We start from the raw sequence: 15,646 nt of genomic DNA, 5'->3' as shown, positions 1-15,646 counted from the left end.
TCCACCACTGTGGTATTCTGAGTACTCTAACCAATGCCCCATTCATTATGAGGCTTTCCACTCTGTCTACTGAGAACAGGAACTATTTCTGGTCCTGAATGAGCTATGGGGATTGCTTTTTCTCATTCGTCTACATAACTTTTCCTCTAGCCTTGGGTGATTTCTTCCAACACATGCACTGATCAGTACTCAGCTGAAGAGTCTCTTCTGTTCTTCAGTCTTTTCTTTCTGCAGGTAGTTCTCCTCTCCCCATTGCTCCGCCCTAAGAACTCTGGCTGCCTTGGCTTCCCTGTACTACCATCTCCATCTCTTCAGCTCAGGGAAACCGTTAGCCTCTATCTGGGTTACCCCTCCCTGCAACATGACCTGGAAACTTCCTCAAGGCAGCTGTTAGCCAGGGCAACCACAGGGCTTACCTTGTTTGCTCTCCACTGTCCTCTGCTGCCTCATATTTAATGTCTTGAAAATCATTGTTTCATGAGTTGTTTCAGGAGGCAGAGCAATCTATTACTTTATATTGGCCAAATGTGAAACTCCTGAATGACTTTCAATTGGGCAAAATCCAAAGTAAACATCAAAGAACCAAAGTGCCTGAGGAATTTAGTATTACTAGTAATTGATTCTCTATTGCATGTCAGTTATTATTATTTACATTAATTCTTATTTAATTTGGTGCTTATGAGTAGAAATAAGTTCTCTAAGTGTCGGAGTGAGGAACATGAAACCCATACTCTCCCTAGTTCTACAAATAAAAGACTTCAGTTGTATATTTCATCTGTCATCAACAAACATTTAGTTAGTACTTCCTAGGTGCTAGGACATAAATAAGTCAGACTTCTTCCACTGAGGATCTTAATTAGATTATTAGACATATAAATGTAGATATTTCAATGTTAGAACAATATGACATACAGGGCATGGTGGCTCATGCCTATAATTCCAGTATTTTGGGAGACTGAGGCAGGAGGATTGCTTGAGTCCAGGAGTTTGAGACCAGCTTGGGCAACATAGTGAGACCCCATTTCTACACAAAATTAAAAAGTGTGTGGTGCATGCCTAAAGTCCCAGCTACTTGGAGGCTGAGGTAGGAGGATCACTTGAACCTGGGAGGTCGAGGCTGCAGGGAACCATGATTGTGCTACTGCACTCCAGCTTGGGCAACAGAATGAGACCCTGTCTCCAAAACACACACACACACACACACACACACACACACACACAAGTAAACACAAGAAACCCAATATAACACTAAAAGGATTTTGTAGGAGGCCAGGGGTGGCCACAGATGAGGTTGAGGGGTAGGTAGAGTTAGATCAAGGAGGCGTGGATGCCACACTAAGGAGGTAAGATGATTCTGAAAACAAGAAATCACTAACAGGCTTTTAACAGGGACCAAGTAACCAGGCTGCAACGTAGAGGATGGATTTTAAGGGGTGACAATCTCAATTCTCAATAGAAAAGCCAATTAAGATCTATGGCAATGGTCCACATAGGAGGAATTGATAATATGACATTGGGAAGTAGAGGTATAGGTAGAGAGGAAAAGACCAATTTAAGAAATATTTAGGTGATACTTTCTGTAGAACTTGGTGACCATGTAAGTATGGGGATCGCAGACATGGCTCCCTGGTATGAATGGAAGGAAGCATCCTCAACTGAAATAGGAAATCTAAAAGGAGAAAGGAAAGGCCCATGGGGCAAAGTAGGCTCAGTTCTGGATAGTCCAACGGAAATGCTTGGTAGATCCTACATCTGTCATTGCTTATGACACAGTATATTGAAACTGTATGGGTTTACATGGCTTACCCTCCTGCCTGACTAAAAGTCAAGTGGCAAGATCATGTCTTATTCGTCCTATATCCTCAGGGCTGGCTACCCCACCCAAGCTCTGGGAGAGGTCTGCCTGCAGCACAGGTGACAGGAAAGCCATCGATGGATGAGATCTCCCACGGAGAGGAGAGCAGACTGAGAAAAGCAGTGACATGCAAGAAAAAGACATTCATACCTGGGGTGAGAATTTGAGAAGTAAGTGACCTGGTGACCTGGCGTTGTCTGTGGCTCTTCCATGGGCCTGTGAAAGACCAGCTCAATGCAGGCCTGCAGCCCTGTCAGTGCTGAGGTAAGGCATTCTCTTTGTATGCTTTTAATATTAACACGAAGTCTTCTAGTGATTGTGCAGAAATCATCTCCATCCATTGCTTGGCTAACTTTGCTTAGAAGAAAAGTGGGGCGTGGATAGTGGAGGAGGGGGTTTTGCAGACTGGGCAGGGGCAAGAACCTACTGGAAGGAAGAATTTGAGATGTGCGTGTGCGTGTGCATGTAGTTTTTCTCCCACTCCTTCCCTACCTAGAGGAAAATAACTCTGATTTTGATATTATAATGGCAGTAGGGAAAAGATTGTACAGGTCAATATTCTGTTTCAGAAACATGTCTACCGTGCTTAAACTAAGAGCTGGAGCCACTTCCGCCCTTTTGACTCTCTGAGCAGCACCATGGCGGTTGGCAAGAACAAGCACCTTATGAAAGGCGGCAAAAAAGGAGCCAAGAAGAAAGTGGTTGATCCATTTTCTAAGAAAGATTGGTATGATGTGAAAGCACCTGCTAATGTTCAATATAAGAAATATTGGAAAGATGCTAGTCACCAGGACCCAAGGAACCAAAATTGCATCTGATGGCCTCAAGGGTCGAGTGTTTGAAGTTAGTCTTGCTGATTTGCAGAATGATGGGGTTGCATTTAGAAAATTCAAGCTGATTACTGAAGATGTTCAGGGCAAAAACTGTCTGACTAACATCCATGGCATGGATCTTACCTGTGACAAAATGTGTTCCATGGTCAAAAAATGGCAGACAATGATTGAAGCTCATGTTGATGTCAAGACTACCGATGGTTACTTGCTTCGTCTGTTCTGTGTTGGTTTTACTAAAAAACGCAATAATCAGATACAGAAGACATCTTAATGCTCAGCACCGACAGGTCCGCCAAATCCCGAAGATGATGGAAATCATGACCCGATAGGTGCAGACAAATGACTTGAAAGAAGTGGTCAATAAATTGATTCCAGACAGCATTGGAAAAGACATAGAAAAGCCTCGCCAATCTATTTATTCTCTCCATGATGTCTTCGTTAGAAAAGTAAAAATGCTGAAGAAGCTCAAGTTTGAATTGGGAAAACTCATGGAGCTTCATGGTGAAGGCAGCAGTTCTGGAAAAGCCACTGGGGATGAGACAGGTGCTAAAGGTGAACGAGCGGATGGATATGAACCACCAGTCCAAGAATCTGTTTAAAGTTCAGACTTAGAATACTGGCAAATAAAAAGTCTTATTTGTTAAAAAAAAAACCAAAAAACTAAGAACTGTAACTGAATTATTTTCATGAATATGCATTCTACTTAGAATTTCAAATTTTCTGGTATTTGTATATTTAAGAGACTAAATATTTAAGAATATGACTTATAGAAGAACAACACCTTAAAAAATTTTTTTAAATTTCATATAAAGAGCAATAATGAATGAAAAATGTAATTTTAGGGCATATAAGCCATCTGCCTTCCACCATTGCTCCATCCCAAGCCAATTTCCCATTACTGCTGCTGAACTTAAAAACCCAGCTGCGTCAGATTGCTCAAGTTGCAGACCTTTAGATGATCCTTTACGGCCTCCTCAAACTGGATTTAATCAACTGATCTTGCTTCTTTTCCAACGAGTGTGACGCTCTGTGATGAGGATTTGATCTTCAGCTTTCAGGACAGGCTTTCCAAGCCGAGTTCCAAAGTTTGAATGGAACGCACAATACATGTTTTTGTGGCTTTTTCAGTCCTGTTGATCAACAGCATCATTTGCTACTTGTCCTATCTGTTCATGTTTCTGACAAGCACGATCTGATAAACAGATCGGGAGGAGCAGTGCAGCACTGTGTGATTCACACTGGGAATGAGGGGAAAAGGAGAAGTGAAGAGAGAGTGAACCTGGAGTCACATGAAATGCAGTCAGATTGAGCTCTGACTCGAAAGTTTTAGCACGTGCAAGGGAGCTTTGTGCTAAGTGGTTAGGGTTATCGATTTACATTCCCCTTCAAATTCTGAAGTTCTGAAATCATCAAGTTTCAAAGAAACTCATCCACATTAAAATATGTGGGAAAAGGCGGACCTGTACCTACAGTAGGCTATTGTTACAGGTGGTAAATACTATGGTAATTACTTCCTGTGCTGGTTTCTGTTCACTCAAGCCTCTGATAGCATTTTTTTTTTTTGAGACAAGGTCTCACTCTGTCACCCAGGCTGGAGTGCAGTGGTGCGATCTTTTCTTTGACAGCTTTTTAAGAGGAGGTGTAAGAATTCTGAAGCTGGTGGGCTATTTCCACAGGATTGGGCAGTTTTCTGACTAATTAGGAAAGAATGAAGGCTCTTGGATTAAATGTCACTTAAGTACTTCCCTGCAACGCCCCCAACACACATCCCCTACCTCCTCCATTAACTCCATTTGGAAGAATTCAATCTGGACTTCAAAAGAATAGGAGATGCCAACTGTTGTTTACATCAGTGAAATCATTAAAACGCACATCACAAAAGCACACTCAGAAGATCCTCATTTCCTGTTCTTAGGCTATGCTGAGGGAGCACAGTGACGTTACACAGTGGATTTAATGCTTGTCTGAAGAGGTCACTGTATTGGGCATTATTAATATATGGAATCCCAGGCTCTTCACTTAGGGGAATTCAGGCTGGGCATGTTGGCTCACGCCTGTAATCCCAGCACTTGGGGTGGCCATGGTGGGCAGATCATTTGAGGTCAGGAGTTTGAGACCAGCCTGACCAACATGGCAAAAACCCGTCTCTACTAAAAATACAAAAAATTAGACGGGCGTGGCGACGCGTGCCTGTAATCCCAGCTACTCAGGAGGCTGAGAAGCACTTGAACCCGGGAGATGGAGGTTGCAGTGAGCTGAGATCACACCACTGCACTCCAGCCTGGGTGAGACAGAGAGACTCCATCTCAAAAGAAAAAAAAAGTGGAATTCAGAAACTATGGGGAGATGGGGTGGAGAGGTGGTGGTAGGCTGGAATTATAACTTTAAAAAATGCCTTTTGTATGTCTTAAGAAAAGGCAAGTTTGGAAATCACTGACAGAACCCAGATCAACTTTTATTGAAAAGAGCTGCCTGACAGTGACAAGTTAGACACAATGCATATTCTCAGGGTTTTATATAGGAATATTACAGGATATATGTAATTATAGGATATATGTAACACTAATATATGTTATTAGTAATTCCTGCCAGTGGATTCCTGCTAAAGTTACTGCAATGACATTTTTGTCTAGTGTCTTACAGTGGAGCACATGGCACCTGCCAATGATAGCAAGCTCATTTTTTGCATGGGTTGGAAGAGGAGAAAGAGTTGAGTTCAAGGTATTATTCAGACATGGTGTATGTGTATGTGCATAAGTGTTGTTCTTTGTGATCAGATGTTATTATCAAATCAAACTAAAATTTGCATCAAATTTTCATTTTTTATAAAGTATGTCCTCGATCAACTTAGTTTTTTTTATCTCACATGCAATGTCACCTAAATGAAATGTTTCTAGCACGTCTAAAAGTGTTTTATTTCATAACTCTCAGAGTTACAAACTGCTAGTCTGCAGATGTCTTGTTAGGGCTGTACATTTGAAAAAAAGTGAGCTCCAATATTTACACATCTAAAGATTTCACACAAAAGTCTGGATTCCCAGGTTTTCTAGAAAAATGAGACATTAAAGTGCAAGAACGCTGTTCTTCAATAGCTGCGACCTGCTGGGGTGGAGTAGGGGCTGCTCCTTCGAGTGCTCCAGTTCGGCTATCTCTTACTGATTCCTGCAACTTGCCCAGCCCCTGAAGACATCTGAGTTTGCCGCCCCAACACTAAAGGTGATTGATGTCTTATTTTCTCATACTTCTTTATGTCATCAGCTCTTAGCCTGCTTTGTAGATCGTTAATGGATGAATGGAAAAAACAGCCACTTAACTGCCTTCCCACCAACTCTGTTCCTGGCCAGTCAAGCCTGCAGACTCCCTAAACAAGTATCTGCAGAGCCTACCTTCTGTGATTCTCCAATGGTTCCTAAATAAAGTCCAAACCCTCGTGTGGCAGCCAAGATCAGCTCCCCTCTCCCACTCCCGCAATCCAATTCCACCTTCCTTTTCTAACCCATGCTTCCCTCGTCCCACACCATGTGCTGCCCTGCCTTGTGCTTCTCCAGCTCAGAGCCTCTGCCCCACCCCCAAATACTCCTTCCTTGCAAAGCCTACCTATCTTTCAAGTGCCGCCTCCCCAATGTTGCTTTTTCTAATTTCCCTGACCAGATATGATCCCATATGATTGGGCATTTCTAGAATCCTTGCTTTGTAAATATGAAATGACACAGATCCCATTGTGCCTTGGGCTGTATGTAGTGATGTGCAGAGAGCCCTGCTCCTCTCACTCCCCAGAAACCCACAGCAGAAACCATGTTATTGTCACCCTGGTATCAGCAAAGCCAAGTGCCCAACATATTGTAGAAGATGATGAAAATACTTAAATACAGGAGTACATTTCCATAAGGATAAAATGCTATTAATTAATAATTTACTTCCTACTCCTATTGCAACATAAAAACTTACTTTTTTTTCTTTTCTTTTTTCTGTTTTTGTTTTTTTTGAGATGGAGTTTTGCTCTTGTTGCCCAGGCTGGAGTGCAATGGCGCAATCTCAGCTCACTGCAACCTCTGCCTCTTGGGTTCAAGAGATTCTCCTGCTTCAGCATCCTGAGTAGCTGGGATTACAGGCATGCGCCACCATGCCTGGCTAATTTTGTATTTTTAGTAGAGATGGGGTTTCTCCATGTTGATCAGCCTGGTCTCAAACTCTCGACCTCAGGTAATCCACCTGCCTTGACCTCCCAAAGTGTTGGGATTACAGGCGTGAGCCACCACACCTGGCCTTACTTTTTCTTAAACAGTTGTTTTCGGTCTTCCTTATAAGACTTAAACGAACACTAGCCTTTATTATATCATTTATTTGATGTCTTAGAGTGTTAGTTACTTTAACCAAGAAATAGGGATGGATAATACAACCTCCAGTGAGGTCATAAGGATTGAATGAGTTAACACGTAAAGCCCTCAGCACAGGGCTGGCACACAGCTGACACTAAATGGATGACTATTATTATTACTATGGAGAAACTCATCTAATATTAAGAACCAGGTTATAAGTGGCTTGCCTTATTCTATTTTTCTAAAATGCTTCTTAGAAAAGAGCAGGTCAAATACTGTAGCTTGTTTGCCCTAGACTAAAGAAATGTATTTTACTAAAGAAAAAAAAATTATTTCAACTATCAAAGATTCAGGCAACAGTGGCTTTTTAAAAAGCAAACTTTTATAGCTACCAAGATAATGACTGATTCAGGAAAGGATTACCAGTGGATGTTAAAACCATTCAGTGAGAGTGTGTTGAGAAACAGGATATTTATTGTCTCATAGTGTCATCCCACAGGTAACTCATTAATTACAAAAAGAAATAGCTACCTTTACACTGGATAATTTGGTGGATGTTACTTCAACCAAGAGGTCAAAACTGCCATCACTATTATGGGCCAAATTAAGTCTTGTGATACGGTGCATTGAGGACGTGGTATCACCTATGTAGTATTCTTAAAACAACAAAACCTGACTCTACCAATGAGGGACAAATCAGACAAATCCAATTGTACGACAATCTACAAAACAGTTGACCTAGACTCTTCTAATAAGTCAATGTCATGGAAAGACAAAAAAAAAAAGCAAGGGGTGGGGGATATTATTAATAAATGCAGTGCATAATCCTTGATCAGATCTTCTGGGGGAAAATAAGCACAGCTATAAAGATCCTTTTTTGGGACACTTGGTGAAGTTTGAATATGAACTGCATATTGAATAATAACAAGTAGTGAAAAATAAGATTGTGATTCACTCATGCCTATAATCCCAGCACTTTGGGAGGCTGATGCGAGTGGATCACTTGAGGCCAGGAGTTCAAGATCAGCCTGGCCAACATGGCGAAACCCAGTCTCTACCAAAAACAAACGAACAAACAAAAAAACAATTAGCTGGGCATGGTGGCACATGCCTGTAGTCCCAGCTACTTGGGAGCCTGAGGTGGGAGAATAGCTTGAACCCTGGAGGTAGAGGTTGCAGTGAGCCAAGATTGCGCCACTGCACTCCAGCCGAGGTGAGAGTGAGGCCCTGTCTCCAAAAAAACAGGTGATTCAACTGTATTTTGACATTTTGATTGACCTGGTCTTTTCTGAAGTATTTTGGTATCTGGGAATCTACATGTTTCAAGACCTAAAAAGGTGGACATTACAAGTGAAATGTTTGCTCCATTGAATTGGATCAGAGTTTTTGTAGAAACAATGTGCAACCGGATTGCAGCCATATGAATGGACCGAAGAATTTAGAAAAGAACAAAGTGGATACCAGTAGCCAGTGCACGCCATTCTGTGCAGTATTTATTTGGGACAATACTAACTGCACATAGGAGTGCCGCGTAAACGTTAACTGATGACGGTAACCAGCAGAGTCCCAGAGTGAGGCCCTTGCGTTATTGATTTTAGGAAGTTCTGCCTAATGAGAATGGATTGCTAGTAAATCATAGAGCAATTTTCTTCTCCTTCCAGTAGGACGTGGATGACCGAGCAGCTGGTGGGAGCAGCCCCGTCTGTCCCCATCTGAGAGAGTGGTATATTAGTCTCAAATAGGGAAATTACACAGCCATGTGGAAGCCTGGCTAGCTGTCATTAAAGTCATTCAGTGTTTGGGCTGCCTCTGTGTTTCAGGCAGTGATAGGAGCCATTAACAGCTTACTTTTAGTTTCAGAAGCCAGAGATATTTTCATTACTAGTGTCCTCAGGCACAGACTTTTTAATTTAAAAAAAGAAAGTAAGTTCAGGATGGAAATAGCCCATCACCACAGGAACATCTCTGCAGCAGAAACACTTTCTGGTTCACCTGTCAATCTTACCAGCATGCCAGGTTTATTTTGAGTGTCTGGAATGAGGAAGAGGAAGGAAGAAAGGTGAGTGTAGGGCTGATAGAGGAACCAGGATCAGTAATACCTTGAAAAAGCTGAGGACTTCATTCTAAAGTGCTGTTGAAATCTCAGGTTTCTTACTTCCCTGGCTAATAATAAAATGATAGTTCTGGCTCTGAGATGTTCCCCACTTCTTCCAAAGCCATAATGCCCTACTTTGAAGATGCTTTGGACAGGTGTTATGGTGGACTGAAGTTGCTTACAAATGCTTTGTTACTTTCCCCAACAGGAGGTTCTTATTTCCCCCTCCTTGAACCTGGGCTGGCCCTGTGGCTGTTCAACCAACAGAGAGCAGCAGAAGTCTACTGTGCAGTCCGGGCCAAGCCTTTTAGAGGACTGTGGCTCTCCCTGCCGCCTTCTTGTTATCTGGCTACCACATTGAGAGGGCCGAAGCCACACAGAGGCCAACAGCCAAGTATCTGCAGCCATCTGGGCGAGCCATCTAGGACATTCCACGTCAATCAGACCCCTGGGTGACATCACGTGGAGCAGATGCAGCCCAGCCACAGCCGGTTAACACACGAGAATCACAGAATCACAGGCCAGAACAAACTGTTTTAAGCCATTCCATTTTGGTGTGGCTTGCTCCGCAGCCATAGATAACTGAAATAGGGGTAACCAAAAAGTCCGTAAGAAGGAAGATTTACCTTGCTAACCAGAGCAGAATGACAAAGCACAGGAAATAACATTTGCTGAGTCAGAAGACAACTGTCTGGAACAGGTGATGACATCCTTAACCTTTAGTAGGTTTTGACTTCAAAACTGACCCCGGCTTTCAAGCCTCTTTTTCATGTTCAACACGGACAGTTTCAAAAAGAAAAATTTCATTTTAATACAGCCTTACACCCACACGTGTGTTTCACACAGACTTATTTTTTAAACAGAGTTTATTGTATTTAATACATTATAAAATTTGAAAAATTGTAGGAAAGCAGCAGACTTGAACTGGAGCAATTCTAACAAGGAATAATTCTGGCCCCTTGGCAAAACTGATCAGTTTTAAAACAAAGTAAAGTTCACATCTGTGAGGCGGACAAGTGTGACTTCTGTACAAACTGCATTTAAAACTTCATGTCTAACATCTTTCCAATGCAATGTGCTCATGAGGGTTTTCTGAAGTCCTGCCTGGTCCCTGCCTAAAGAGAGACGTGGAACCTCCATATACAAAGAAACTCGATTCAAGGTGTTTTGTTTAAAAAAAAAAAAAAGGAAAAAAGAAAGACAAAGGAAAAAGAAAGAATGGATGGCTGTTGGCAATGGAACCTGTAAGGAGACTGTGTCCTCACCGCTCATGGCTTGTTTATTGGTCAGAGGCCTCGGGAGGCAGGCCCAGGACACTTCACGGCCATCACAGCACCAACTGCAGCTATCACCTTTTTTTTTTCTTTTTTCTTTTTTGCATTTCCTACCTTTTGACATATATATATATATATATTTATATATTTTTTACACCTTGAGGATATCACTATTCCAATTGTTCCCATATGAATACAGGTGTGGTCTCTATTGGATATAAATGTGTCTTTTATTCAATTTTAGGTCCAGGACTTGGTTTGCTGTCCCAACTGCACATATATGTCCCTTTGTTTTTGTCTGAGTTATCGGTTGTGTGTGTTTTCCTTTTTGCATAAGAAATAAGTCCGTTTAGTCCAGAGGCTCTTGCTTTATCCGGATGACGGAGGGTACGCGGGGCGTCCGCCTCAGTTCCCGCCGAAGGACGTATTCGCTGAACTGGGATGAGTCCACGCCACCCCCACAGGAGCCCACGATTTCAAATCCTCTTTGCTGCAACCTCTCGAGGACCTGTGAGAGAACAAGTCAAACGTCCGGTTAGGGGTGAGGTAAGTACTATGGCTACATAAACACCCTGAAGTTTGAGATTGTGTGCAGCTCTGGTTCATCTCATCCAGCATCCATGCCCCTTTGAGCTGCTCCTCTCAAAGAAAGACCCTGATTAATGAGCAGGAGTGAGGAAGCAAGCATTTCTAATGCCGGAAATGTGCCTTTACATGCTTGCTTTACACACAGCAGCTACAACACTCAGTGGTGTTGTTAGGCCCATTTTATAGATGAGAAAACTGATGTTCATGGCTAGTAAGTGATGGGACTGCATTTCCAACTAAGGTCTGTTTGGCCTCAAATCCCCTGTTTTTTGTATATGCAATGCTGCTATCTCTGTCAAAATGAGGGTTCACATTTCAAAGTTCATTTATCACTAAAATACATCCTATGAGATGATAAAGGATCTGGAAAGACAGTGATAGCAGAGTTTACTTAGCCAGTGATTCCTTTGTACTCTCAACTCTACCATCGTCCGAGTTTCCTGATACCGAGTTAATATATATATTTGCAATGCAGAAGCATCCTTGCTAACCAACGCAGAATAGCAAAGCACAGGAAATAACATTTGCTGAGTCGGAGACAACTGTCTGGAACAGGTGATGACATCCTTATCCTTTAGTAAGTTTGACTTCAAAACTGACCCCGGCTTTCAAGCCTCTTCTTGATGCTCAACGCGGACAATTTCAAAAAGAAAAATTTCATTTTAATCCAGCCTCACACCCTGACAAAGATTGATGTCATTTCAATAGCAGAACAAAGAGACTACTGAAGACACTGGAGGTTTATCTGCAGGTTTTCAAGTTTGTAGCATTCGAAATAGAGTTACTGCCCTGCGTGCATCCAAGGAGACAAGAATAAGCACAATGATTACATATTAGAAAATGTATGAACAGTAACGACATTCTAAACTTCTTATTCAAACGTAAGCCACGGAATCTGTTCCTTGATTTTGAAATCAAATACCTAACGCCAGCAAGATTCCTGGGTTTGGCACTACATGTCTGACACTCCTAAATGCAGGAAACAGTACCTGTAACTCTTAGATAAACAAAAATACAGGAAACTGATGTGAAGCATTCAGTTTCTTTAGGAATCCAACAAATATTAGACTTGCAAATGTTTCCTGCTGGAGTTCAGAATAAAATTATTTCCACACCACCCTAAAAGCAAAGTGATTCAATCATAACTTCAAAAAAAAAAAATGCCCACCTCAAAAAAACTTTTCTTGGAATGAAATGAAATGTCGTCAAGGTAAACTGAATCCTTTTTAAAAATTATTATTTTTTAGTCACCTACTCCTATATGAGATTTAATTTACTATGCTGCAAAACAGCTTACTGGATGAGACTGGAAAGCAGGAGAGTGTGTTTTCTAAAAAGTAAAACCTCAAGTGCTGGCAAATTCAAAAAACACACACAAGTCCTTATGAGAACAAAATTAACATTCTACCCAGCAGTGCTCTATTTCTGTAGGTAAATTCACAATGCATATGCACACCCGCCAGCATAAGGACAGGAAGAAAACAATCCCTAAATTCAAAATCAAGGCGTGCTCTGGTAGCAGGTAAACACAAAGACGAAGAACAGCTCCCTCCACGGATTCCTCAGCAGAGGCAGGAATGCAGCCTTCAGCAAGAGGCACCCCAGCTTAACTGGCCAAACCAGCACCTTGGAAAGGATTCCTTGCCTTGATTAGGAGAGGAAATCCCAAGCGGAGAAAGTTGTGAACAACAGAGAACCTAACCCTGATACCCATTTTTGAGTGTTCTTAAGGTCACTCAATTGCTAACAGGAGGAAATCTCTAAGCTCTCAGTCCCAGCGGGGGTGGGGAAGGGGGTCTGATAGGCATCATCTGATAATTATTCATTGTGATCCAATGTTACCTTGGATGTGGTCAAAAGCTTATTTCAATGTAATGCAAACAGCTGATGAAGCTATTACTTTGGAAACAACACCACGTTCACAGCAAAGTTCCTTAAACTGAGTGATCATATGAGAAAGTTAAAACAACTTAGTGAGGTATCAGGTGTCGTTAGCCTTATCCCAGACTCTCTGTGTCCACAAGCTGGTGCCTATTCCTTGGTCGGTGGAGCAGGAAGTAAGGGTAGGTCATGGCTGTGTCATACGACCATGTTAATCCAGATGAAAATTTCCACATCTGATGTGGGAAACTGTCAAGCATATGAATTGATGATGGTTGTTCCCTGGCCCGAGGGTGGGGCCAACGCCTTCCTGTCCTGGCTGTGAATGGTTCTGCCCTTCTGTCTGCTCCAGTTGCAGCCAGGGCAGGGTGTGTGTGGGAGGGGACAGTCCTTTTGGGCTTTAGAAGCTTAAACTGCAGAAGCCACACGGGAGCGCCACACACCTCCAGGGGGCGCCCTCCGCACAGGAGAGTTGAGAAGGTGCATGTCTTCCTCAGGAACCCTGCGACCGGCAGCCATCCCACTGCCTGGGAACATGTGCCTTCTGCTAGCATGCTTAGGGAACATTTTCTGCTAGAGTTTTCTGCTCTTCTGTTCTCAGACATCTGTTCATACATTTAAAAAGTTATAAATAGTCGCGGAACAATCCTCAAGAGGCAGCACGGAAGACTGGGTGCTTCTAGTCTCTGCGCTTGGGGAAGGGCTCTGCTGACTAAATATTGAACAAAGTCATGGGCCCATTCCAATTTAAAAGAGGGGAAAAACTAGAACCCTCACTCCATTGACTTCAAACGGTTGTGTCATACAGAGCTAGAATTGAGACCCAGGTGCGCCTCTGCCTTCCCATCAGCAAGACAGAGGATTAACAGTGATTACCTGTTAGGGTTATGAAGACAACGCATGTTCAGGCCAGGGCCCGGGGTAGGGCAGAGGGCTGGTACTCAGCACATGTTAGCCTCTAAGTTCTGATTGCACCCCCACATCTCCTGCTCCCTTAGACTTCTCCATCTCAGGAAATGGCAGTTCCACTCATCCAGTTCCCCTGTCAAAAATCTTAGTCACCTCGGGCTTATGTCTTACAATCCACAGCCACAGTCAGAAAACCTTGTTAGCTCTACCCTGCAGACACTCGGAACCGGATCCTTCTCAACTGCTTGAACCACAGCTTTCTGCCTGGTCTCCCTGCTTCTGTTCTCTACCTGCTGCCGCAATGTTCACTTTAAAATCCGAGTTCTGTCAGGTCGCCCTTCTGCTCAAAACTCTCCAGTGCCTTTCCATTTGGCTCACATAAGCGAAAGAATCAAAACCAAAAAAATACTCCAAAATAAACAATCCTAGAGCACTTGCCACCCCCTAAAGAGGCTCTCCATGATCGCTCCCTAGTCTTCCCTGGCGCCTGTCTGGGCACTCTCTCTCCCTGATTCACTTGCTTCAAGCGAAACTGGCTATCGTGATAGTACTCAATATGCCCAGCATACTCTACCCCAGAAATCCACTTACCACCTCCTGGCAATAGATTTATATTGACTGTTTGCCTCCCACTCCACTCCCACAATGCAGGTCCATGAGCACAGAGCTGTCCGTCTTGTTCTCTGTCTGTCTTGCTATGTTGCCCAGGCTGAACTTGAACTCCTAGGCTCAAGTGACCCTCCTGCCTTGGCCTCTGGAGTGGCTGGGACTACAGGCGTGTGCCACCGTGCCCAGCTGTTGTGTTCTATATCTGTCTCTTCTGCATCTCCAGTGTTCATCCTAGCACCTGGCACACTCACAACACTTGTGGAATGACTGCTGTAGAGGGGGGATACTTCACCTATCCAACAGAAGTGTCACTGAGGGAGAGTTTCTCAGCTCTTTGGTAGAAAGGCACCATGTGAGGGCAAGGGTAAGTGACAAGAGTAAGAGTGACATTTGATGCCACACAGTGTGTAACAATGCCATACCTGGACTGAGTTGAGGTGACAGTAGCCATTTAGTGGAAACCTGATGACGTGCGTCGAGTCGTGATTCCAGCCTGCATTGACAGAGTTACACATCACGTCGCCGATCTCTGGAAATACTTCTTCTATCAAGGATTTGTCACCGCTTAGCGTGATCCTTTCTCCAAGGTCTGGGGCCACACGCACGACGAGGCATTCACAGGGCCTTGAAAAGCGACCAGTTTCTCTGTCCTGCTTCCATCTTTCCATCTCCAACAACATGGGCTGAAGCTGAAAATATTTTGCCTCTTCATATAACAAAGTGTAGTCCTGAAAAAAACAAAGGTATTTCACAGTGCAAAATGCAAACATAAAGTACTGAACGTGTCCACATTTAAGAGGTGATTTTTTCCACCTCTTGTTATGTCAATAATCAAATCTGCATGTGCGTTTTTCACTTATGACATGTTTGTAGAGACTCCATTTTCTTTCATTCATTCATTCAGTGAGGATAAAAGGAGCTGAGTAGATTAGGGCTGGTCAGGTCTCTTCTAAGTGCTTTACGTTATTTAAATCCTGTAACCCTCATCACTGCCCAGTGAATTATAAACATTTATTATTCCCATTTTGCAGATGAGAAAACTGAGATGCGAAAGGATTCACCCACGATTTCTTTGTTTCTTTTTCTTTTGAGACGGAGTCTTGCTCTGTCGCCAGGCTGGAGTGCAGTGGCGTGATCTTGGCTCACTGCAACTTCTGCCTCCCAGGTTCAAGCAATTCTTCTGCCTCAGCCTCCCAAGTAGCTGGGACTACAGGCACATGCCGCTATGACCAGCTAATTTTTTGTATTTTAGTAGAGTTGGGGTTTCACCATGTTGCCCAGGC

At 43.0% G+C, this 15,646-nt stretch overlaps 1 protein-coding gene, 1 long non-coding RNA gene and 1 pseudogene across 5 annotated transcripts in view; 2 read left to right on the top strand and 1 right to left on the bottom strand.

The window, feature by feature from the left end:
* Positions 1-2,034: 2,034 nt before the first annotated feature.
* LOC105726166 (small ribosomal subunit protein eS1-like) lies at positions 2,035-3,758 on the top strand (annotated as a pseudogene).
* Positions 3,759-5,064: 1,306 nt separating this feature from the next.
* On the top strand, positions 5,065-11,160 carry LOC135276067 (uncharacterized). The gene is made up of 2 exons (XR_010343632.1): positions 5,065-5,904; positions 9,311-11,160. It is a non-coding gene; the product is annotated as an uncharacterized LOC135276067 (long non-coding RNA).
* Positions 9,951-15,646, bottom strand: part of KCTD1 (potassium channel tetramerization domain containing 1) — a 208,193-nt gene continuing 202,497 nt past the window's right edge. For all 4 annotated transcript variants that reach the window (XM_064379322.1, XM_012447280.3, XM_064379323.1 and 1 more), the window contains 2 exons: positions 14,786-15,091; positions 9,951-10,884 (listed from right to left, as the gene is read on the bottom strand). In XM_064379322.1, coding sequence (XP_064235392.1) covers positions 10,726-10,884; positions 14,786-15,091 — 465 coding nt within the window. In that variant the 3' untranslated portion in view covers positions 9,951-10,725. The remainder of the gene's footprint in view (positions 10,885-14,785; positions 15,092-15,646) is intronic.

The sequence above is a fragment of the Aotus nancymaae genome, unplaced genomic scaffold (genome assembly GCF_030222135.1).
Source record: "Aotus nancymaae isolate 86718 unplaced genomic scaffold, 86718_ANA_hifiasm-v0.15.2.pri h1tg000020l, whole genome shotgun sequence".
NCBI classification, from domain to species: Eukaryota; Metazoa; Chordata; class Mammalia; order Primates; family Aotidae; genus Aotus; species Aotus nancymaae.
This window is presented reverse-complemented; position numbering and strand designations above follow the sequence as displayed.